Source organism: Tetrao urogallus (genome assembly GCF_951394365.1).
Source record: "Tetrao urogallus genome assembly, chromosome: 1".
Classification (NCBI taxonomy): Eukaryota; Metazoa; Chordata; class Aves; order Galliformes; family Phasianidae; genus Tetrao; species Tetrao urogallus.
This window is the reverse complement of record NC_136813.1, coordinates 129,141,842-129,165,781: the sequence shown is the minus strand read 5'-3', so window position 1 is coordinate 129,165,781 and position 23,940 is coordinate 129,141,842. Positions and strand designations below refer to the sequence as shown.

The 23,940-nt window shown below is 41.3% G+C and overlaps 1 protein-coding gene across 2 annotated transcripts; it reads left to right on the top strand.

Annotated features, from left to right (window-relative positions):
* Positions 1 to 1,179: 1,179 nt before the first annotated feature.
* PYROXD1 (pyridine nucleotide-disulphide oxidoreductase domain 1) lies at positions 1,180 to 23,079 on the top strand (the record flags this gene model as incomplete). 2 transcript variants are annotated; one of them, XM_079542674.1, is made up of 12 exons in its annotated part: positions 1,180 to 1,260; positions 3,746 to 3,826; positions 13,622 to 13,741; positions 15,668 to 15,796; positions 16,851 to 16,924; positions 17,936 to 18,096; positions 18,752 to 18,852; positions 20,249 to 20,378; positions 21,051 to 21,163; positions 21,885 to 22,007; positions 22,251 to 22,388; positions 22,831 to 23,079. In XM_079542674.1, the coding sequence occupies 12 exons, from the start codon at positions 1,180 to 1,182 to the stop codon at positions 23,077 to 23,079; spliced, it is 1,500 nt and encodes a 499-aa protein (XP_079398800.1). The 2 variants fall into 2 exon arrangements, with proteins under 2 accessions (XP_079398800.1, XP_079398799.1); XM_079542673.1 differs by having other exon boundaries at positions 20,249 to 20,382; positions 21,028 to 21,163.
* Positions 23,080 to 23,940: the final 861 nt, after the last annotated feature.

The window sequence follows — 23,940 nt, the reverse complement described above, 5'->3', positions numbered from 1 at the left end:
TAAAAAGACAAAATGAAAGTATTTGTAACTAACTACCATCAGGAAGTCACTGTTTGGAGGACTGATTAAAGTCCTGATAGAAACAGAAAGCCTGAAAAGGCAACAGCTTTGAAATAGTGTCACTTCTGTGGTGTACACAATGAGTAGTCTCATCTTTTCTTCCAAGAGAGAAAAAAATAAGTATTGAAAATTTGTATTAAAATTAAGAATGGACTTATATGCTGAAAAGTCCAAGATAAACTGGATTGTATAAGCTTGAATACATTTTAAGTAAATCATATACAACAATTGGCACTGCTGGGCAGTTTACCTGTCCAAAAATAAAAAAAAAAAAAAAAAAAAAAAAAAAGAAAGAAAGAAAACCAAAGTCAGCCTCTCTGATCTCCCCAGAGCAAACTGCAAGTTTACCCCCACCAGCCCCCTGCAGGCTCCTTCTAGCTGTCTCCTTTCTGAACTGCAGTGGATGCTTGCAGAGGAAGCACCATATGCTGCAGCACTGCTGCATGTTTGAATAGAGGACTGGTTGGCCTTTAGAGTCCTAAGTCCCTGGACACGAGCATCTCAAAAATGATAAATAGCTCTCTAACTGCTTGTTATGCTTTATTTCCAGTCTCTTAGAAGTACACAGAATCAAAGAATTGCAGAATATTCTGAGTTGGAAGGAGCCCATAAGAATCAGAGTCAACTCCACCCTCCACAGGGGAGCACTCAAAAATCAGACCATGTGTCTGAGAGCACTGAGGTAATGTCCTGCCTTCGAGATGCCACTGGAGGTAGCCTACAAGATAAAGAATCATAGAATCATAGAATCGCTCAGGTTGGAAAAGACCTTAAAGATCATTGAGTCCAACCACCACCTAACCATACTACCCTAACAAGCCTCCACCCAAAGTCTCACATCTTCATCTTCCTGCTTTCCGGTTAAGAAATGCAGAGAGGCTTGGGTGTTTGTTCGTTTGTTTTGTTTTTTACTCTTCGTCTCAATTGCTGGCCCTCTACTCTCCTCGATCCTCCGACAAAGTCCGGCTAAGAGCGGAAGCCAGGGCCGAGCTGCGCGAGCTGAGGAAGTTTGGGTGCCACCGCACACCGTAGGCAGAGCGCCGCCGCCACCTTCCGCGTCTGGGCGAGGAAGCGGCAGTGCTTTTCTCCCTCCTTGCCGCTCTCGAGAGAGGCGGGAAAATGGCGACAGTCCCCGGCGTCGCGCGGAGCCGCTTTGTGGTGGTGGGCGGAGGCATCGCCGGAGTTACCTGCGCCGAGAAGGTACGGGCTGTGGGGCCACTGCCCGCCGAGCGCATGCGCGCCCTCCGCCGGCTGGCGGCCCGTGGGTTCGTTGTGGTCAGCGCCGAGAGGGGATTTGGGTCCGTGTTTAATATTCCAGGAGACTATTTGCCTGAAATAGAACTATACGTAGTTGCTGTGGCCCTATCTCACAATTAACGTTAATGATCTTTAAGACTGCTTTAAAAGAGATCAAAATTTATTGCTTTCCTGATATTTTCTTCCAAATCTCACATTGAGTGCCTCTTTTTCATTTATACATGTTTCCCGATCAGATTCTTATGTGATGACTGAGACTTGCTGCTTTTGCTCATTCTTCCCGCATCAAGGAGGTGGAACTTGATGATCTTTGAGGTCCTTTCCAACACAAACCATTCTGTGATTCTGTTTCCCAGCAGCACAGGAAACACAGTTGGAATGAGTATTAGCAGTCTAATAGCATGTCTTTTAATTCACGGAATCACAAAGTTGCAGGGGTTGGAAGGGATCTCTAGAGATCATCAGGTCCAACCCCATGCTAAAGCACATCTCCACAGCAGGTTGCACAGGCAGACATCCAGACAGGTGTTGAATATCTCCAGAGGACACTCCACAGCCTCTCTGAGCAGCCTGTTCCTGTACTCCATCCCTCTGACAGTGAAGAAGCTGCAATCCTGATGCTTTCTCACACAGACTTTTAGGACAGTCTCCTCCTTCCAGGCAGTATTGCAAGGGTTAAGATTCAGTTCAAGTTTTCACTGAGCACCACGTGTAATTCCATCCTCATGTACAGTGTTTTCTGCACATGCCTGGAAAGGGTCTTTTCAGAGAGCAGCACCTTCATTGCCATATTAATGTATTCATTAACCCCATCAAAAACGGCCTCATGTGTTCTGGAGAACTTTCTATTCTATGCTCTACATGTGTAGCTGCTGGCATGCGTGAAATAATAAACCAGAGACATTGAATACAATCTTTCTCAGTCTTGAGACGAAGGGTATAATTCTCTGGAATAAACACCTTGTCCATCATACTGCATTTTGGGTATGCACTTCGGGCTTCTCAGGCTGCTCTCTGATAGCAACCATTGCTTCAGCTCTAACTTAAAAAAAATGCATAGTCAGGTAATTTTCAAGTACATTTAAAACAGCCTGACTGAATACCTTTTTCGTTTTTTTTTTAAGGTTAAATTTATTCCCTATGTTATGAAATGTTTCATGTCTCAACCCAATTTCAACCTTCCCTATTTAGTTGCAACATTTCTTTCAGGTTTGTCATTTTCAGGTTTGTGTTTTTCTTTACACCCACATCCATATGTTTGGATAAACTTAATATCTTGTGTGGCAGATTTCTAGTACTTAAAAAGATAAAGGAGTGGAACAACATCAAGGGGACTGAACGAACATTTCAAACTTCCATTCAGTCTGAGTAAAAAGAGAGGGATAGACATTAGAGCGTGTGTAAGTGATACAGAGTATGTGATGTTGGTGTAAAAAGGTCTTAAATACATCTTGGTCTTAAAAGGTCTTAAATACATCCGATGGTTATTATCTGATCCCATGCTTTCTATGGCATTCTGTAGTTTTTTTGGAGACTTTTATAAGGTACACCTGGAAGCAGCTGCAGGGGCACACTGTGCTGCTCTGTTGCATGAACGTGTCAACCATTCTTCTTTTCTGTCAACATAAAGCATACAGCTACAATGGGTATGAAATACGTATTAGGGAGTCATGCTATACAGGGTGTATTACATGACGTTTTTCACATGTCCTCATTAAATGCATTTGTATTTTATGCCAGAAGTGTGGCTATGTGGATCTCCCTTAAACCAAAGTCTTGGTACTTTGACCTTCAGGTTCTGCCCATCTGAAGTACCATCATAAATGCCCATTTGGTCATGTATAAGACAGAACATGCTTCCTGGTGGTTTTTACAACCGTCTTGTTCATCTGTAGGATACTGGTGATAAGGAACCTGGGTTCTACTGTGGCTGAGCAGTGCAGCACTTAAGGTGGAAATTCTTCAGTTGCTTGCAGCCTGTAAGAGTCTTGTACTGTACTGCTTACCAGCATTCTGAAGATGATCCACTTATCAGTTTACTAAATTACATTTAAATTAACCGATAGGAATCAGTATTTCCTCTGTCAAAATGAAGTCTATTAAAAATCATAACAAAAATGCAGGGAATCTCCATAAATTGTGATGAGAGTCTTCCAACAGCCAGCCTTTAGAATACAGTGAAAATATTCTTTTGAGTAGTCTTTCTTACAGTGGCTGCAGTAGTTGAAGTTGTATGACATAAGTCTTGGCTTTCCCAATTTGATTCATTTCAGTTATGTCCTTCTTTCGTAGCCTTGAAACACTGTTTACCTGATCCACATTTAGGTAATGTAGTGATGTATATTACTTTACTCCAGTAATTTTATTGTGTTTAATTCAAATTCTGTTGATGACTACTTGCTTATCATATTTTCTGTTTCTTTACAAGCTGGCCATGGACTTCCCGTCAGAAGACATTTTTTTAGTGACAGCTTCTCCAATCATAAAAGCTGTAACAAATTTTAAACAGGTAAGAAAGCTTTAATTTTTGTTACAGTAAGACATCTTCAGAAGTCTGTCCTTGTACGGATAACTTTAGAGTCTAATCTTGAAAGTGATTGTGACTGTGTGTTATTTTGTAGTGATTCATAATCATTACTAAGTTCTCAGTGAATATATTTACAATATTAGTAAATTACCAAAGATTAAATTGGATACTTACACGATATAAGTGTTTAATACATTTCTACTGAAGCATCATTTCACTGCTTAGCTAATGGGAATGCTCCATCTTAAGCTCCAAAATGATATCTTTGGAATAAATTATTTAAGAAAGTTAGCCTTGCTAGTAGATCTCAGATTGCCCGCCATTCTTATAGTAGTAATATGTTAGAATCTCAGGCAGAATCAGACTTCTGACATGTAACAGAAAAGGAATATCCTTCTGTGAAACTGTGCTCAATTTCATCTTCCATAGCTGGTGATTCTTTGCTGCTGTTTTTAAAAATAAAATAATTCCATACTCGAGTTCAGATTTCTGGCTTATAGGTTCATTAGCCAGAGGTACTCAGATCTTACAAGGCACTGCTCTTTTTCCCACCACTTGGGAACAGATTCTACAGTAGGTCATGGGAAGAGTTGGGCTTGGATTGCCCAGAATTCAGGATGAAAAGCTGCAAGCCACTTAAGCTAGTCCATAGCAAGTTAGGTTTTACCACCTGAGGAAAGTTACCAGCCTTCTGCTTGGTATTTGTGTTTTTCTGAGAAATGGTACATAATACAAATATATCATAGTACAGGTATGTCTTAGGACTAGTAAAAAAAAGTTATTATTTCTTTTAGGTCTGCAGGTCTCAGAATCAGTTTTCCTGATGTATTGATGCTTATGTTCAAATTTCTGAAGGGGGAAATTTAGGCATAGAGATTTAAACAAAAGTTTTTGCTTTTAGTAGCTGTAACTGGCTGCCAGTATCTGAGGGCTCTTTGTGAGAATGCAAGGTAACACCCAACTAATGAATCTCGAGCACAGATACAGATTGGTCAGAGAATGGCTTGAGAGCAGCCCTGACGCGAAGGATGTGGGAGTGTCAGTTGATGAAAGATTCAACATGAGCCAGCAATGTGTGCTTGCAGCCCAGAAGGCCAACCGTATCCTGGGTTGGATCAAGAGAAGTGTAACCAGCAGGTCGAGGGAGGGGATTCTGCCCCTCTACTCTGCTCTTATGAGACCCCACCTGGATTACTGGGTCCAGTTCTGGGACCTCCAACACAAAAAGAACATAAAGCTGTTGGAGCGGGTCCAGATGAGGGCTGTGAGGATGATCAGAGGGCTGGAGCACCTCCCCTATAGGGACAGGCTGAGGGAGCCGGGGCTCTTCAGCCTGGAAAAGAGAAGGCTCTGGGAGACTTTACAGCAGCCTTTCATTACATGAAGGGGGCCTATGGGAAAGCTGGGGAGGGACCTTTTATAAGGGCATGTAGCAACAGGATGAGGGAAAATGACTTTAAAATGGAAGAGGGTAGGTTTAAATTAGATATTAGGAAAAAATTATTTACTGTGAAGTTGGAGAGACAGTGGAACAGGTTGCCCATTGTGGTTGTGAATGTCCTCTCCCAGGGAGCACTTAAGGCCAGTCTGGATGGGGCTTTGAGCAACCTGGTGTAGAGGGAGAGCCCTCCCTGCCTAGAGCAGGGGATTGGAACCAAAAGATCTTAAAGGTCCCTTCCAGCCCAAACCATTCTATGATTCTGAGTTTTCACAATGCTGACTCTGGTGGTCCTGGGTATCCAGGACAGACACTTACATATTGCAGAGATGTAAAGTCTGTAATTTGTATCAGCAGAAGTTTTGGCAAGTGAAGTGTAAGGGAATAAATAAGCACTGTTTGAAGGCAGAGCATCTAAGTTTTGGACATGTATACCTTAAGTTCTCTTTGAATTTCAGAGGTGTCCAGTTCCTAGCTGTGCACAAGATTGTTTAAATACCCTACAAAGTAGAAGGCCTGAAGGTTCCTATGCAGCTGTTTCCTTCTGGAACAGACCTCAGTTCTGTTACTGAGGTCATAACTTACTGGGGTGTTTTCCAAGTTCTGTTGTTTGTTTGTTTTTTTCACTAGTCTCTGAAATATCTGATAGTGACTACATATGTGCTGCTGAGTAAATGCTCTGAGGAGATCTTGAATCTGTTTTGCATGAACATTTACCTTACACATCTTACTTACAAGTTGGACAAAAGTAAGCACTTTTTCTGACATAAGGACCAAATTACCTGCAACATGAGGAACATGTAACATGTTGAACTGTTGAATGTTAGAAGAAAATATCACTGGGTACTTAATTTTTTAAGAAGGTGTCATGGTTCTATGTTTTTGTTTTTGTTTTTGTTTTGTTTTTTGTTTCTGGGTTTCAGTATTCCACATCAAAACATCATGTAGTATACGGGGCATTAAAGTATCACTGCCCCAATTCCAAGTACCTATCCCTGTATGTTACAGAAGTCACGGGATCTGGCCCTTCCGGTTGGGGGGGGCGCTCTCTTGCTGCCTGGCAGTGGGTGCTGGAGGGTGCTTTCCTAGCCATTCCAAGCCTTTTCAGGTTTGACTCGGTTCCGGGAACTCTCTCTCTCTCTCTCTCATCTTGCCTGATTCATTAGTCTCAATTTCAATTAAATTGTATATATTGTGCTATCTTGTATTCCAATATTATAGTAAAATAAGTTTTCCTCCATAGATTGGTGCCGCTGCTCTTTTCCTCCCTTCCTTCCTCCCCATTTTTGTGGGACTGGGGTGGGGGGGGAGGGCAGAGGCCTGTCGCCCCTGTCACGGACATAGATTGATCTGGTCAACTCCGTGACAGGTTTTTGGCGCCCAACGTGGGGCCCGAGCTGCTTTTTAGCTGTTAGAACGGATCTTTTTTTCTCTCTGCTCTTAGAGAGCTTCGTTAGGGAGCATTATCAGTAGTTCAAGTTTCTGTGCTGGAAAACCTGACCTTGAAAGATTAGGCGTACTGCCAGTGTTCTGGGATATTTGTAAACTTTGAGCACTACTTAGTCTGGGTAGTGCCTTTTTTTTTTTTTTTCCCCGCTCTTGTTAGCTTCAATACATTAACCCCTTTTTAGCAGGCACGTCTGATGAACCCACTCGTTATCGTGGGGGCGCTGTGTAAAGGATTTAAAGCAATGGTGTTACTCACAACCTACTGGCCAATAATCCATCTTGCACTTACGTGTGTTGGAATTGCGTCCGTATATAGGTACATAATGGCACTGATGGAGACACCTATGTTTTACCTACTTGCAATGTGGTATGATTTGAATTTTGACATTTACATCCCGGAAGGAATGGTTAATTTCACAAACAACTATATCCCAGAAGGAATGGCTAATTTCACAAACAGCTACATCCCAAATGGAATAGCTAATTTTACAAACAACACAATGTTCAGACCAGTCTCCGGGTTTTCTTTTCGGTTTGTAAAACGTTTTTCGAATCTTGAATTAATACTCATGTTGTTGTTCGTGTCATCAATTCTCCTGAATGTATTCCTAAGCATTCGTAATAAGGAGTCTCCTCAAAAACTAGAGAATGATGACTGGCAGGGGATATGGAGAGGTTTAGGAAAGGTCTTAGAAGCATGGGGACCCGCAGTGTCATGGGATTTTACTCTTGAACACCTGTGGGATCCTGAGAAACTAAGCCAGTATTTGAGTCAGGGACTATGCGGCTTACATAAATCTAAGGAGGTACAACTTATTTGGGGTTTGGCTTGTGCTTACCGTGCCCTATATAATACCATTCTGGAGAGAGAGAGTTTCCGAGCTGAGGTTCAAGCCAAAGGGGAAAATCCCCAAGTCAAATCTAATCAATCACAGGAGACACCAGTAACAATACCGGTTGCTCCTGTGGAGGGCAAGAAATGGAAACGAGTGTCTTCGCGTCTTGAACGAAAAAGAGAAGAAGAGGAGGAGGAGGAGGAAGATCCAGGCGAGGGGCCCTCCTCAGAACCACCACCATCGCGAAAGGCAAAAGGGAAAACTAAGAGACATGCAGAAGAAAGTGATGAAGAGGAAGTCTCTATTACTACTCGCCGGCCTCTAAAGATGACTGAAATCCAAGGTTCAAGAAAGGAGTTTACACGGCGCCCGAATGAAACTCTTGTTTCCTGGCTGGTTCGTTGTTGGGACAGTGGGGCCCATAGCTTGTCTCTGGATGGTAATGAAGCTCGCCAACTAGGTGCCATTGCCAGAGATCCAGCTATTGACAGAGGAATTAGTCGATGTTCGGATGAGGCTGCCTCCCTCTGGGAACGAGTGTTAATAGCCGTGAAGGAAAAGTATCCCTTCAAAAATGGCTTGAAGATTGCGATGAAAAAGTGGGATACAGTGGAAAAGGGTATCCAGTATTTGAGGGAAATAGGCGTGGTGGAAATGTTGTATGACCCTAACTTTGTTCCTAACCACCCACAACAAAACCGCGACCCTGAAAAGGTGAGGACGACGCCTGAGATATGGCAGAAAATCGTGACAACAGCACCGGACAAATATGCCGCTACACTAACATCAGCATGTGACAGATACCAAGAACAACAGAGAACGCCCTTAGTTTATGAATTAATTGTTACGCTCCAAAACTACGAACAATTGCTGTCCCCAATTCATGCTGCTGTGGCTGCTATATCAAAAATGACGGAGCAGGTATCTCAACTGATTAACCGTGACAAACCTGTAGCAGTATCAGAAACGCTTGATGAAGATCAGGATAATCAAACGAGTCTAGCGAAGGATGTGAAGGAGGTGAAGGAGATGATGAAATTTATGCGAGCCCACCTAATTAAAGACGATGAACCTTCCTTCTCACGTGCACCATCAAAAATCTCGGCTGTTAGAGGCAAACGTTCTCCAGCTCAAGTAAGGGATAATACACCGCGAATTGTCTTATGGTATTACCTACGTGACCATGGAGAAGACATGAGGAAGTGGCACCGTGAACCTACTGCTGTACTGCGAGCACGGGTGAAAGAATTACAAGGCAGATCAACCACCAGTGCAGTTGCTCCAGTTACCACAGGTAATGAATAGGGGGGCCCTGCCCTCAGTCAGGGGGGGGAAAGGGATAATAGAGTATATTGGACTGTGTGGATTCGATGGCCTGGCACATCAGAACCACTGAAATATAAGGCCCTGGTGGACACTGGTGCACAGTGCACTCTGATGCCCTCGAGTCATGAAGGGACAGAATCAATCCATATTTCTGGAGTGACCGGGGGCTCTCAAGAATTGACTGTGTTGGAGGCTGAGATAAGCCTCACTGGTAAGGACTGGCAGAAACATCCTATTGTGACGGGCCCAGGGGCTCCATGTATACTAGGTATTGATTATCTCAGAAGGGGGCATTTCAAGGATCCTAAGGGGTATCGATGGGCCTTTGGAATAGCTGCTGTGGACACAGACAACATTAAGCAGCTGTCTGTTTTGCCTGGCCTGTCAGAAGATCCGTCTGTTGTGGGGCTGCTGCGAGTAAAAGAGCAACAGGTACCGATTGCCACAAAAACGGTGCACAGGCGGCAGTACCGCACCAACAGGGATTCCTTGCTCCCCATTCATAAGTTGATTCGTCAACTAGAGAGCCAGGGAGTGATCAGCAAAACTCACTCGCCTTTTAACAGCCCCATATGGCCAGTGCGTAAAGCCAGTGGAGAATGGAGGCTGACGGTGGACTACCGTGGCCTGAATGAAGTCACACCCCCACTGAGTGCTGCTGTGCCGGACATGTTAGAACTCCAGTATGAACTGGAGTCAAAAGCGGCCAAATGGTATGCCACCATTGACATTGCTAATGCCTTCTTTTCCATTCCTTTGGCCAAAGAATGTAAGCCACAGTTTGCTTTCACATGGAGGGGCATTCAGTATACCTGGAACCGTTTGCCCCAGGGGTGGAAACACAGCCCGACCATTTGCCATGGGTTGATCCAAACTGTATTGGAACAGGGCAGTGCTCCTGAGCACCTGCAGTACATTGATGATATCATTGTGTGGGGCGATACAGCAGAAGGAGTCTTCACGAAAGGAGAGCAAATAATCCAAATTCTTCTGAGTGCTGGTTTTGCTATTAAGCGAAGCAAAGTGAAAGGACCTGCCCAGGAGATTCAGTTCCTAGGTATAAAGTGGCAAGATGGTCGTCGTCACATCCCGACAGATGTGATCGACAAAATCACTGCTATGTCTCCACCCACTAGCAAAAGAGAGACACAATCTTTTCTGGGTGCAGTGGGCTTTTGGAGAATGCATGTTCCAAACTACAGCCTCATTGTAAGCCCCCTTTATTATGTGACACGAATGAGAAATGAGTTTACATGGGGCCCTGAGCAGCAGCAGGCTTTTGAACAGATTAAACAGGAGATAGCCCGTGCCGTGGCCCTAGGGCCAGTACGGACGGGACAGGGTATAAAGAACATCCTCTACACTGCTGCTGGAGAGAACGGTCCCACTTGGAGTTTGTGGCAAAGAGCCTCAGGAGAGACCCGAGGCCGACCCCTGGGATTCTGGAGTCGAGCCTACAGGGGGTCGGAAGAGGGCTACACTCCAACTGAGAAGGAGATCTTAGCCGCTTATGAGGGGGTTCGGGCTGCTTCTGAAGTAGTCGGTACTGAAACACAGCTCCTTCTGGCACCTCGACTGCCAGTGCTGAACTGGATGTTTAAAGGAAAAGTTCCCTCCACCCATCATGCTACTGATGCCACTTGGAGCAAGTGGATTGCACTGATTACACAACGAGCACGGATGGGGAACCTCAGCCGTCCAGGAATCCTAGAGGTCATCATGGACTGGCCTGAAAGTAAAAAGTTTGGAACACCACCAGGAGAAGAAATAGCTCGTGCTAAAGAGGCCCCACCATACAATGAACTACCAGAGAACGAAAAGAAATATGCCTTGTTCACAGATGGATCGTGTCGTATTGTGGGGAAGCATCGCAGGTGGAAATCTGCTGTGTGGAGCCCCACACGACAAGTTGCAGAGGCCACTGAAGGGAAAGGAGAATCAAGCCAATTTGCAGAGGTAAAGGCAGTCCAACTGGCCTTAGATGTCGCTGAACGGGAGAGGTGGCCAATGCTCTATCTCTACACTGACTCATGGATGGTAGCAAATGCCTTATGGGGGTGGTTACAGCAGTGGGAGCAAAATAACTGGCAAAGAAGGGGTAAACCTATTTGGGCTGCTGAACTGTGGAAAGACATTGCTGCCCGAACAAAGAATATGGTTGTGAAGGTGCGCCATGTAGATGCTCATGTGCCCAAGAGTCGGGCTACTGAAGAACAGCAAAATAACCATCAGGTAGACCAAGCTGCCAGAATTGAGGTGGCTCAAATAGACCTGGACTGGCAGAACAAGGGTGAATTATTTCTGGCTCGGTGGGCCCATGAGACCTCAGGTCATCAAGGGAGAGATGCAACATACAAATGGGCCAGAGACCGAGGGGTGGACTTAACTATGGATGCCATTGCACAGGTTATTCATAACTGTGAAACATGTGCCATCATCAAACAAGCCAAGAGGATGAAACCTCTCTGGGAGGAAGGGCGATGGCAAAAGTATAAATATGGGGAGGCATGGCAGGTTGATTACATCACCTTGCCACGATCTCGCAATGGTAAGCATTATGTGCTTACTATGGTGGAGGCAACCACTGGGTGGCTTGAAACATATGCAGTACCCCATGCTACCGCCCGAAACACCATACTGGGTCTCGAGAAACAAGTCCTGTGGCGACATGGCACCCCAGAAAGAATTGAGTCAGATAATGGGACTCATTTCAAAAATTCTCTTGTAAATACTTGGGCCAAAGATCATGGCATTGAGTGGATTTACCATATTCCCTATCATGCACCAGCCTCTGGTAAAATTGAACGATACAATGGATTGTTAAAAACGATGCTAAAAGCATTGGGTGGCGGAACATTTAAACACTGGGAGAAGCATTTAGCAGAAGCTACCTGGTTAGTCAATACCAGAGGATCTATCAATCGTGATGGTCCTAACCAATCCAGTTCCCTACATACCGTAGAGGGAGATAAAGTCCCTGTTGTACATGTAAAGAACATGTTAGGAAAGGCAGTTTGGGTTCTTCCAGCTTCTGGAAAGGGCAAACCTCTCCGTGGTACAGTTTTTGCCCAGGGACCAGGATCCACTTGGTGGGTGATGCAGAAGAATGGGGATGTTCAGTGTGTACCACAAGGAAACTTGATGCCAGGGGAGTGCAGTCAGTAATTCTATGTATATATATATATATATATAGCCATGTGTGAGTAATGCATTTTAATCATTTTTTGTTTGTTTGTATATATATGTGTATAAATTTCAAGCATGATGTAATGATGTAGAATAAGGGGTGGAATGTCATGGTTCTATGTTTTTGTTTTTGTTTTTGTTTTGTTTTTTGTTTCTGGGTTTCAGTATTCCACATCAAAACATCATGTAGTATACGGGGCATTAAAGTATCACTGCCCCAATTCCAAGTACCTATCCCTGTATGTTACAGAAGTCACGGGATCTGGCCCTTCCGGTTGGGGGGGGCGCTCTCTTGCTGCCTGGCAGTGGGTGCTGGAGGGTGCTTTCCTAGCCATTCCAAGCCTTTTCAGGTTTGACTCGGTTCCGGGAACTCTCTCTCTCTCTCTCTCATCTTGCCTGATTCATTAGTCTCAATTTCAATTAAATTGTATATATTGTGCTATCTTGTATTCCAATATTATAGTAAAATAAGTTTTCCTCCATAGATTGGTGCCGCTGCTCTTTTCCTCCCTTCCTTCCTCCCCATTTTTGTGGGACTGGGGTGGGGGGGGAGGGCAGAGGCCTGTCGCCCCTGTCACGGACATAGATTGATCTGGTCAACTCCGTGACAGAAGGGAAAAACATAGATGCCCTTTTGTCTAGAATGAATGATTCTCTGTGCTGTTTTGAACAAAACGTTCTTCCTCCAGAATACTAAAGAAAGATGCTTGCATGGGGGACCATGTAACATCATTGAGTTACTATATAAGAGTTTTACCAAACAGGTCAACAGGGTCTTAGAAACGCATCTAGTAGATTAAAAATGCAATGTTGCTAAGTCTAATTTTATATATATAGAATCATAGAATCACCAAGGTTGGAAAAGACCTAAGAGATCATCCAGTCCAACCGTTCACCTATTCCCAATAGCTCCCACTAAACCATGTCCCTCAGCACAACATCCAGTCTTTCCTTGAACACCCCCAGGCTCGGTGACTCCACCACCTCCCTGGGCAGTCCATTCCAGTGCCTGACCACCCTTTCTGAAAAGTAATACTTCCTCATGTCCAGCCTGAATCTCCCCTGCCGTAGCTTGAAACCATTCCCTCTGGTCCTATCACTAATGACATGAGAGAAGAGGCTGACCCCCAGCTCACTACAGCCTCCCTTCAGGAAGTTATAGAGAGCAATGAGGTCTCCCCTGAGCCTCCTCTTCTCCGGGCTGAACATTCCCAGCTCCTTCAGCCTCTCCTCATATGTTTATATATATATATAAATATATAAAATAAAACATTATAGCAGTTAATGTATCCATCAGGATAAATAGCTTTAGAACTACAATTCTCTGTATTACTTTGATCCTTTACCAAGGACATGCACAAAAGGTTTTTATGCATAAAAATGTACTTTTGGCAGTGACACAGTAACATGATTCAAGACAATATGGTCTTTATATTATTAGAAATTTACTTAATACTTTTTTGTTGTTTTTTTGTTTTTTTACAAACTTCAGAAATTAAAATGGATTATTCTTATTTTTAAATCTCTTTCTGATTCTTCCAGGTCTCAAAAACACTTGAGGAATTTGATGTAGAAGAGCAACCAAGTTCTCTATTAGAACAACGATATCCTAATATTAAAGTTATCCACTCTGCTGTAAAACAATTGAAAAGTGATGAGCATGTAAGATAATGTTTTCTCTTTTTAACTTATCATGATTTTGGAGGTAAAAAAAAAAAAAAAAATCTGAGAAACCGTTGAATGATTTTGGCATGAAATTCTGTTCAGCAGTGTTCTGGTTATTAAAATGTAATTTACTAAAAATTACAAGAGAGTACCTCTGTAATAGACATGTGAAGTCACAGCCTGAACCAGTGTTTGAGCACCTGGTGGGAAGGCAGGGCCAACCCAGGGGAGCTCAGGTGTATGCAGTGCACCTAGTGACTGGAAGAGGTGGAGCCAGGATCCATCCCTTCCCAGACCTCATGTAAGGGTTGGAAGTGAAAGTAAGGGGTCTCTTACTGTAGATCCCTGCCTGCTTGAGGCATCCCAAAGCTTTTATCCTTTGTTTTTGTGTCCACAGTTGCTGCATTTGTGCTTGTCTTCATATGCTGCAGCTGAAGACTGTGCCAGCCTGCTATTATCACTGTACTCTTCTTTTAATAGATATTTATAGTGGTGTTCTCGTAGACTGTGGCTGCTTGTTAAACGATTATAGATCAAAATTTAGTTGTTAATCAACAAACTGTGCCCTTTTGATTCATATTTTCAATACCTTGGATTTGTGGTATTGAATACCTGGTTGGAACAGGAGGGAAAACAGTCAATTAAACCTATATAGTTTATCAGTGTAGATGTCAGAAAAGTTCTGTAACCCTTAACTGTGTGTCTTCGTGATTCCTGAATTACAACTTGTTGCTACAAAGGCCAAAATTTTAACAACTTTATGATGTATAAAAAACTAGTTCTCAAAAGAAGCAGCATTTCTACCTTTCCTTTGTTCTTTTTAACAAAAGAAACGTTGCAGGCAGGAGCAATGCACAGTACATACATGTCCTCTTTACTGTCCAAGTCAGCTTGATATGCTTGCTTTTTTTTAATTCAGTGATTATCAGAAATTCATGTTCAGGTCTCAAACTGTTCTTGCTCATTTTAAGTTGCAGAGCTGTGACTTCAATTAGATTATAAGGCTGCTTATATTGTGACATGAACTGTTGACTTATAGCTTCACTCCTGTAGGGTTATAGTTTAGTCTAAGTGGATTCCAGTAGCTCATGTATATGGATTTTGAAGGATCTTTTTCCTCTGTTATCTCAAAATCTTTAAACCTCCCTTTGTGTGAAACCACTGTAAACTATTTGGCTTCTAGTTTGGAAAGCATCAAACAGTGCTTTAAATTTAATGTGACTTTATTGCAGAGTGATGTAGCTTGTTTAGCACCTACCCTTTGTCTTCAGCAAAGAACTAAATTTGCAATCTTTCTAAACTTTATTCTGGGTAGCACTTAGTTAATACACTGCTGCAGTTCGTAAGGTAAGAGAAGTCAAAGAGTGTAGTGTCAGTCTCCAATTGTGTGTGTGATTATTCATCCATTAAAAATCATAAAAGACCCAAAAATGTGTTGGTGTCACAAAGCCGTACTTATTTTTTCCTAATAAAACCAAAGATCTGGATTGCACAGTGTTTCGCTCTTACATCTATCTTACTACTATCTAAAAGTGTTATGAGTGGGATTCTTATTTGCTAATACAGAGTAGTGCACAGATCTACATCTGTTGCTGGGGTGGGGGGACACTAACAGATAGGAAACTGATTCTTTCAACACAGATGGTGAGTACAGGGTGCCACCAAGAGGTAATATTTAGATTCCATCTGTTTGAAGTGTATGTGTTCCATTTCATCAGTCACACCATATCACATATTTAGGCCTGTCGGTCTGTGGTGAGGTAACACGAATGAAATAGGTCATAATGAGAGAGTGAAAGTTTGCTTGTTTTTAAGAAGCCAGTGCAACCTTTTAATACCTGCAAAATACACCAAGAAAAAAAAGAAGCCAGTGTTGTTTTATGTGTCTCCAATTACTTCTTTTTTCCCCTTAATTTTTAACAGAAAATTTTCACTGAAGATGGGAGAGAATATACGTATGAGAAACTTTGCCTGTGTGCTGGAGCAAAACCTAAATTAATTTTTGAAGGAAACCCATATGTATTAGGAATTCGGGATACTGACAGCGCACAGGTAAATGCATTTTGGACTTGTATGTGTGTAATATATTCATCTTTCTGATGGGAGTTGCTAAAAATGGTTGCAGGGTGAAACAGAGGAACATCAAATGCTATTTATTATTTTATGTCCTTAAATAGAACGTTTTCAATAGCAGAGAAAGCCTTCAGAAACATTAAATAATTGGTGACTAAGTTTATCAAGTTAATAAATGGTTCATAGATTGTGTTTCTAACAGAAGAGTCCAGAATAAAAGGTGTTCTTTTGCTCTCTGGGCAGAAGCCAACTTGAAAATGCAGACAGGAAGTAGGAACTTCCCTGAAAAGGTGCACACAGTACATTGTGTGAAGGGCTGCTTCATAGTGAGAAGCAACCATGGGTGGACTTCTTTTGGTTGTACAGAAAAGAATTACTATTGTAATCCAGGATGTGAACTACAAGATGTTTTTGTGTGTTGCTGTTTGTTTTGGATATTAAAACTTTACCTGAGGTTACAAAATGGAGAACTAAAAATAGAAGCTATATTGGCTTGTTTCTTTTATTTCTCTCACCACTAAGATTGGATTTGGAGACTTACTTCTTTCTAAAAATTTTTGGGGGCAAATAAAAATAACTTCTCAGATTTTCTACAGATCGTTTATTTTGCTCCTGAATTCTAATCAGGAATTCTTACTTTCCTAAATGTCTGTATCTTTGCTCTCTTAATGTTGCAAAAATCACCTTGAAAATTATACTTACTGTGATAAAATTTGACTAAGAGATCATACAATGCTAATGGTCTCTGGGACATAAAGCTTTTATGGATTCTATTATGGGTTCTGTCAGTTTGGCTTAAATGTAATTACTTAACATTCTCCTGGCTCAGCTTGAGACTTACAGTGCTGCAGAAACAATTTCATCCCTTAATGTGATAGAACTTCATGGGTTCCATTGGCTTCTTTAACAGATTCTTAGCATAAGTAAACGTTTATCAGTAGTTTGAGAAAATGAAACTAAAACCACTGAGAGAAAGTATAGGAAAGGATATATTTTATCAATGTTCCTTCAATTGTTTTCTTTTCTGACACAGGCTTTTCAGAAGAACTTGGCTCGAGCTGAGAGAATAGTAGTGGTTGGTAATGGTGGGATTGCACTTGAATTAGTGTAAGTCAACAACTAAGTTATAAATTCACATATGCAGATAAAATCTTTAATAGTTTAATGTTCAGTCGTGTGCATGAGTTTGGAAGAAGGTTGACTTATAAAGAGCTCTTAATTGATTTTTCTACTAAATGCCTTAAGAATTGTTTTTCACCACATAGTGAAGGGTGTTGTCACAAAATTCAGACAGCTTTATAAGAAGCTCTGACATACAGATATGAAGAATATACAGCATTTTTCTAATTTGGCACCAACAGATTTCTGTTTATGCTATTAACAGTGACATTTATATTACAAAACTTCTCTACTTTCTAGAGATAGGAAATGTAACAATGAAACAGCTGTTCTTGCATCCAGCCTGATTTAAGTAGATAGAGCTTCTGAACTGTCTGATATGGCTTTTGTTGTAGGGAAGATACAGTCTGATAGATTGTGAAACCATTTATATTATACAATTATGTAGTCTTGTTTTGCATTGTAGGGAACTGTTTTTTAAATTGGACAGATACAAACTTGATGCTGGTTGGACTTGATGATCTTGAAGGTCATCCAACCTACATGATGCTATGATTCTGTAAATCCTCCTCTGCGTTGCAGTCCACGTTCCATCTGATAGCATCTTTGATGGACAGGAACAGTTCCAAATACCAGTTGTCAGCAGTGGGCAGTTTGGAGAAAATGGCTGGGTTTTTTCATTGTGAGGAACAGGAAATACTAAGCATTATTACTACAGACTTGATCTACCTTTCCCTCCTGCCATAAAAATGTTAAAAACATAAAAAAGTTAAGTTTGTAGTCATGAGAAAGTGGAAGAAGAAAGGTGTCTCTTCTCTCTTTTGTGGCTTCCTGAAGTAAATATATAAAAGGTTGTAGTGAATTCGATAGGTTTGGAAGTCTTGTTCCTTATTTCTAGCTTCTGGAAAAGAACCTTACAGACTTCTTGTTGTCTTATTGAGAGTCATAGATCCTTTTTTGGGTACTGTCTAATTTTATCCATTGTTTAAATGCCCACAGGTATGAAATTGAAGGCTGCGAAGTAATCTGGGCTATCAAAGACAAAGCCATTGGAAACACTTTTTTTGATGCAGGAGCAGCTGAATTTCTTATTCCAAAACTGACTGCTGAAAAACAAGAGACTCCAATTGAATGTAAAAGAACCAAGTATACAATGGAAGGTATTGAGCTTCAGTCCCCTAGCACTACAGCAATGCTGAATATTAAAAATAGCCCTGAAAACAGTTAATTTAGCAGGCTGTAATCATGGTTTACTATTATAAGCTATTGCAGTCTGTCTAGCTCTTAAGAGCCCATTCTGATGCCTAGCAATAGCATGGTTGTTTCAGAGGCAAGTGCAGTAATAAAAGGCATAACACTGAAAAGTGATAAATACTTGTTTGGGTTTGATTTAGGTATTACTTAGATATTAGGAGGAAGTTTTTTATTCAGAGGGTGATGACGCAGTGGAACAGGTTGCCCAAGGAGGTTGTGGACGCCCCATCCCTGGAGGCATTCAAGGCCTGGAGGAATTCAAGCTGGATGTGGCTCTGGGCAGCCTGGTCTGGTGGTTGGCGACCCTGCACATAGCAGGGGGGTTGAAACTCGATGATCTTTGAGGTCCTTTTCAACCCAGGCCATTCTATGGTTCTATGATTTGTCTGCAAACTAATGATGTTTGGGATTTTTGCCTTACCTTACCTTGTTTGTTCCGTGTTTCTCCCCCTCTTTTTGTAACCAGATCGTATTCCTCTTGATTCATAATTGTTGGTCTGAATTCAGCAAGCAGTGAAGTATGTATGCTGAATCTGATATTCTCCATCTCTCTGTCATCAGGAAGTGAGAAGAAAGAAAGGGCCGCAGCAGCATCTGACAAACTGGGCAGTGCTTTGGGCCCCGACTGGCATGAAGGCCTACAGCTGAAAGGAACCAAAGAGGTATGTTTGTGATCTTGCTTGCATTTGTTTAATTGCTGTTTTATGATGATAGCATTACAGAACTTATGATGATGAAGTGTAACTTTCAGGATTATTAGGATAAGAAAAATGAAATGTGTTTGAACTGGTTCACTTACCAGAATTACAGAGAAAAATGTGTTAACAGAAGTTGAATTGCTTTCTATTTCAAGAGGGAGGTGGCAAATCAGATCCACTGACATGGTTTCATCAATTTCCTATTCAGATTAAACATAAATGATGGTTTGCACACCTCTCCAGGACTGGTGTCAATCCTAGCATTAAACAGAAGCAGTAATACGTCCACTCTCTTCTAGCTGCTTTAGATATATTTTCCTATGTGAAAAATAGGACATTATAACTTGTACAGGGTATAGAGGTATTATCTTTATCATAAATTATGATAGAAAGTGGAAGGACTTAAAGTTCTGCAAGACAGTGTAAGGTAACTGTTGTGTCATAGTCTGAACTATGACTGGTCACCTGGGGAAGGGACTCAGCCTTGGGAGCAAAGGTGAAGGCAATTCACCTATGTGACTGGAAGGGTAGAGCCTGACTGCACCTCTCTTAGACCCCATTTAAAGGCTGATTGCCACTGGGGAAGGATCTCTTTCTGGAGATTCCTGCCTTGTGGAGTTTTCCCCTGTGATCCCAGATCTTCAGAGACAGGTGAGCACCTTTCTTTTTCCTTTGTAACACCATTCCATTTATGCCAGTCCCTTTGTTTCTACGCTCCTATATCACCATTCCACTGTGACCTTTCTGATTGTAACAGAGAGAGAATTTTTTTGTTGTTGTTCTGTTAAGTTCTGGATTTCCCTCTTGTAATGAAAAGCACCAGTACTTCTGCATAAGGTTTCCTGATCCCAAATAAAGTATGCAGAGGCAAGCTGATACTCATCTATTCAATAGAGATACTAACATCAATGGGAGGCAGCTGGCCAGTAGAGTGTCTGCCCTGGGGTTACCCCAGCAGATAACATCTCACCAGCAGGCTGCTACTGGTCACTTAACTCCCTTAGTACTGTGGCCATATATATAACAGCAGGAGACAATAAAGCACCATGAACCAGGTCCTTCACAGAAAGCAAGGAGACCTGTACAGCTGCACAACAGTTTCTCACAAACACATTTCTTCTAGCTGTGTGCAGAAGGTAGAGGCAGATTACTTGCATTCCCAAGGTAACAGACTAGTCACCTGTTCAGGCTGTGATCTGTAGCTGGCTAATATGCCGTGTGATAGGATGGGATATATGGTAATTGTTTTTCATTTAGTAACACCTCAATTTGGATGAGGTGTTACTAAATTACTAAATAATACTCTATTATTTGCTATAATATTGCTAATTAATTAAAAATTTTGACAATCTTTCTTTAGTTTTCTCATAAAATACATATTGAAATACTATGTGAAGTGAAGAAAATACACTCACAGCAAGAATTTATACAACTGCAACAGAATTCCTTGGCTTTTCCTAAGGAGGGGAAGAATGTAGAACCAGATGAAGGTAGGTGTGACCAAAAAAAAAAAAGGTGAGTGCCGGCGCTGATTAGGAAAGCATGCTGAAGTAATGTTGGAGCATGTTTGAGCTTGACTGCTTTGTACTAAAGAAAATGCAGATTTGAAAGAACAGACCTTTACTTCTGTAAATTAAATGGTGTTCTAGCAGTTTTTGTAGAATCATAGAATGGTTTGGGTTGGAAGGGACCTTTAAGATCATCAAGTTCCAACTCCCTGCTATAGGCAGGGACACCTCCGTCTAGACCAGGTTGCTCAAAGCCTCATCCAACCTGGCCTTGAATGCCCCATTTGTAGGACTTGAGGATTTATGGGCTATATTTACTTTGCAAAATGCTATGAAACAGGCTTATTTTTTAACAGAGTCACCGAAATATTGTGTGTAAAATATTTGTTCCTGTGGTGATTCAATAAAAGGATTTGATTCAGGAAAATTCAGAGAAAGCTGCTAGTGCGACTGGCTCAGCTCCAGATCTCATTTTTTTTTGGTCCCAAATGAAATGAAAAGGTTTTATAGGTAATCTCTATATTTGGAAAATATTTTTTCCTATCTAATCAACAAGATATTTCAAATTATTTTCATTTCACTTCCTATAATAAGACATTATTAAAATATCTTCTGTTAGTTATATTCTCAGGGCAATTTTTTCCCCTTTTTCAGTTCAGTGGCCTGTATATGTGGAATTAACTAATGGAAAAATTTATGGCTGCAATTTCATTGTCAGTGCAACTGGAGTTGTGCCAAATGTGAAACCATTTCTTGATAGCAATAATGTAAGTATTTACTGATTTACTTCAAAGTTTGAGCTGTTTGGTTTTGGTGGTTTTTTTTTGTTCCTTCTTTATTTGTACAGGAATAGGAGCTCTTTCAAATGGTTTATGCTTCTCTTGACGTGAAACATTGATGTACAGCATTTCAAAATAAGGCGGGTATGCTGAATTCTGAAATGCAGTACTGATCTGTTCTGAAACACAGTGAGAAGAAAGTGTGGGTTGGTAAGAAATTCTACTTTTGCTAATTTTATTATTGCTCATTTGAAGGGTTTGACAACATTCAGGGTAAGTTCAGCAGGGGGTTGGGTTGCATTATAATATGGCATGGTAATTCTGCATATGTAAGTGATTGCAAAAGTACTTTGTTCTGACGCTCTTCAGGGAAATCTGTTATATTCCCTTAAAAACAAAGTTCCCTTAAGATTGGGATGTTTGAATGTGTTTCTGCCTTTTAATCAGTCTTCTCTAATTGAGTCAGATTAGATGAGCTTGAATAGTCATAAGTTGTTTACGCTGTATTAGCTTTTCTCTGTTGTTAAATGGAGTCCATAAGAGCACCTTGCTGAGTATGAATCCCTGTCTTCAAATGATTAAGTAGAAATTTTAAAGGAGAGTCTGCAATCAAAAAGTAGCAAATGAGGCGATCATCTAAGATAGATAAAGAAAATTACTCAGTTAAAATTATTGTTACTCTTCTGTGCTGATCTGTGCAAATCCTTAGTTTGCTATAGGTGAAGATGGAGGCCTTAAAGTAGACAAACACATGCACACATCCCTGCCAGACATCTATGCAGCTGGGGATATCTGCAGTGCAGCGTGGGAACCCAGCCCTGTGTGGCATCAGGTAAAACAAACGGTACAGCTGTGTGCTCAGTAGTAATCTATAAAGTAAAATACACAGTTCCTTAGACGTGAAGCGTTATTGAGCAGGAAACCATTGGGTTAGTAGATAGTCCTGGGCATGCTGATAACAGATAACTTTATCTATGTGGCTGAAAGCCAAGTTGTTCATCCTTCTGACTGTGAAGAAAATACACGCTGTGCTTTCATTGCATGCCAGCATGTATCGTGTACCTTCCCTTTTCAGATGAGACTGTGGACTCAAGCTAGGCAGATGGGATGGTATGCAGCAAAATGCATGGCAGCAGACGCTTCGGGGGAGTCTGTTGATCAGGATTTCTGCTTTGAATTGTTTGCTCATGTAACAAAATTCTTCAATTACAAGGTAAGTATACTCTATCTGTTTTAAATTACCGAGTAACACGCATTGCTTGTTTATATTCAATTGCTAATGCTGAACAGTTGGTTTAATATTGATGAAACAGTGTTCTCTGTATAATTAAGATTTACTCTGTTCATGCTGGCTGAATGCTGAAACTGAAAGGGACAAAGGTATCCATTTTATTTCATTAAGATTCTGTTCATGAAGAAATTCAATACAATCAAGCATGGGAATTAGCTCATTATTGCTTTTACTGTCATATTTCAAGATGAAGGTTTTTAATTACACTGTGGCTCCCAGAACCAATGGAAGGCAGACTTTCTTTTTACTCTCGGGGCAAATCCCTGTTTACATCTTTCTTTTGAAGCTTAGAATGTTAATGGTGAGAACACTAAAAGCCGCTGCAGTGTTCTTATGAGTGGTTTTTCTTTTTTCCTTCTGCTAGGTGGTGGTTTTGGGAAAATTCAATGCTCAAGGCTTGGGTTTAGACCATGAACTAATGCTGAGATGTACCAAGGGACAAGAGTATGTTAAAGTGGTGATGCAGAATGGACGAATGATGGGAGCAGTGCTGATCGGTGAAACAGACTTGGAAGAAACTTTTGAGAACTTGATTTTAAATCAAATGGACCTTTCAGCTTATGGTGAAGATCTCCTGAATCCGGATATTGATATAGAAGATTATTTTGATTGAATGAAAACCAATTTCTATTTTGTATACAGTTTTAATACTATTTGTCTTCTGAAATGTCTTCTGGGGTTTACCAGAAAACAGGGAGAAGTGCGATTCTTTATTAAGATCTTAGAGTTGATGTCAAATTAGTAGAAGGCAAATAAGGTAGATCTGTGTAGAAATGCAGCAGTAAAAGCAAGTTGATTAATGTTAGCAGTGATTTGATCTAGATTAGATGAGAACATGGAAACAGGGCTATTGCATTCCTGAAAAGCAGGCTTTGCTGTGCTGTTAAGATAGCACTGCATTCAGTTCAGGGTGGTCTTCACTGTTGGAAAGAATGTAAATAAAGCACTACATAATGCATGTTAAATCCAGTGCCTTCCTACTGGGGGAAGAGCCATGTGTAATGTTCTACAATCCATTCCATTTGCATCCTTCTGCTGCTAATAACTTCAAGGACTTGGCTCAGGTTCTAAATCTCCTGTTCCAGCTAACAGCACCATCACTTTCAAGCTGGCACTTAAAGCTTTTGCCATCTGCAGTGTAGTTTGCAAATACAGAATGAACTGGATGCTTTATGTTTGTTTCAGGTATTGTGGTAAAGCTGAACTGATGCCATCCTGTGTGATTTTCAACAGGAGCAGTGTGAAGCCACTCCAAAGAAGGGTTGGCACACCACCACTGGTGGCTGTCACCTGCAGAGATTTTATCAGATCTGTAGAGCAGACTGCTGGATGTATCTCATTAGGTAGATGGTACTGGGTGCCATTCTGACTGCTGGAAAGAGAGTGGCCCTGTGCACAAAGCTGATATTGGAAGTTTTGCATTTTCAATACCAATTGTTTTGCTGTGTGTTTTGAAGATTTTTCTTAAACTTTT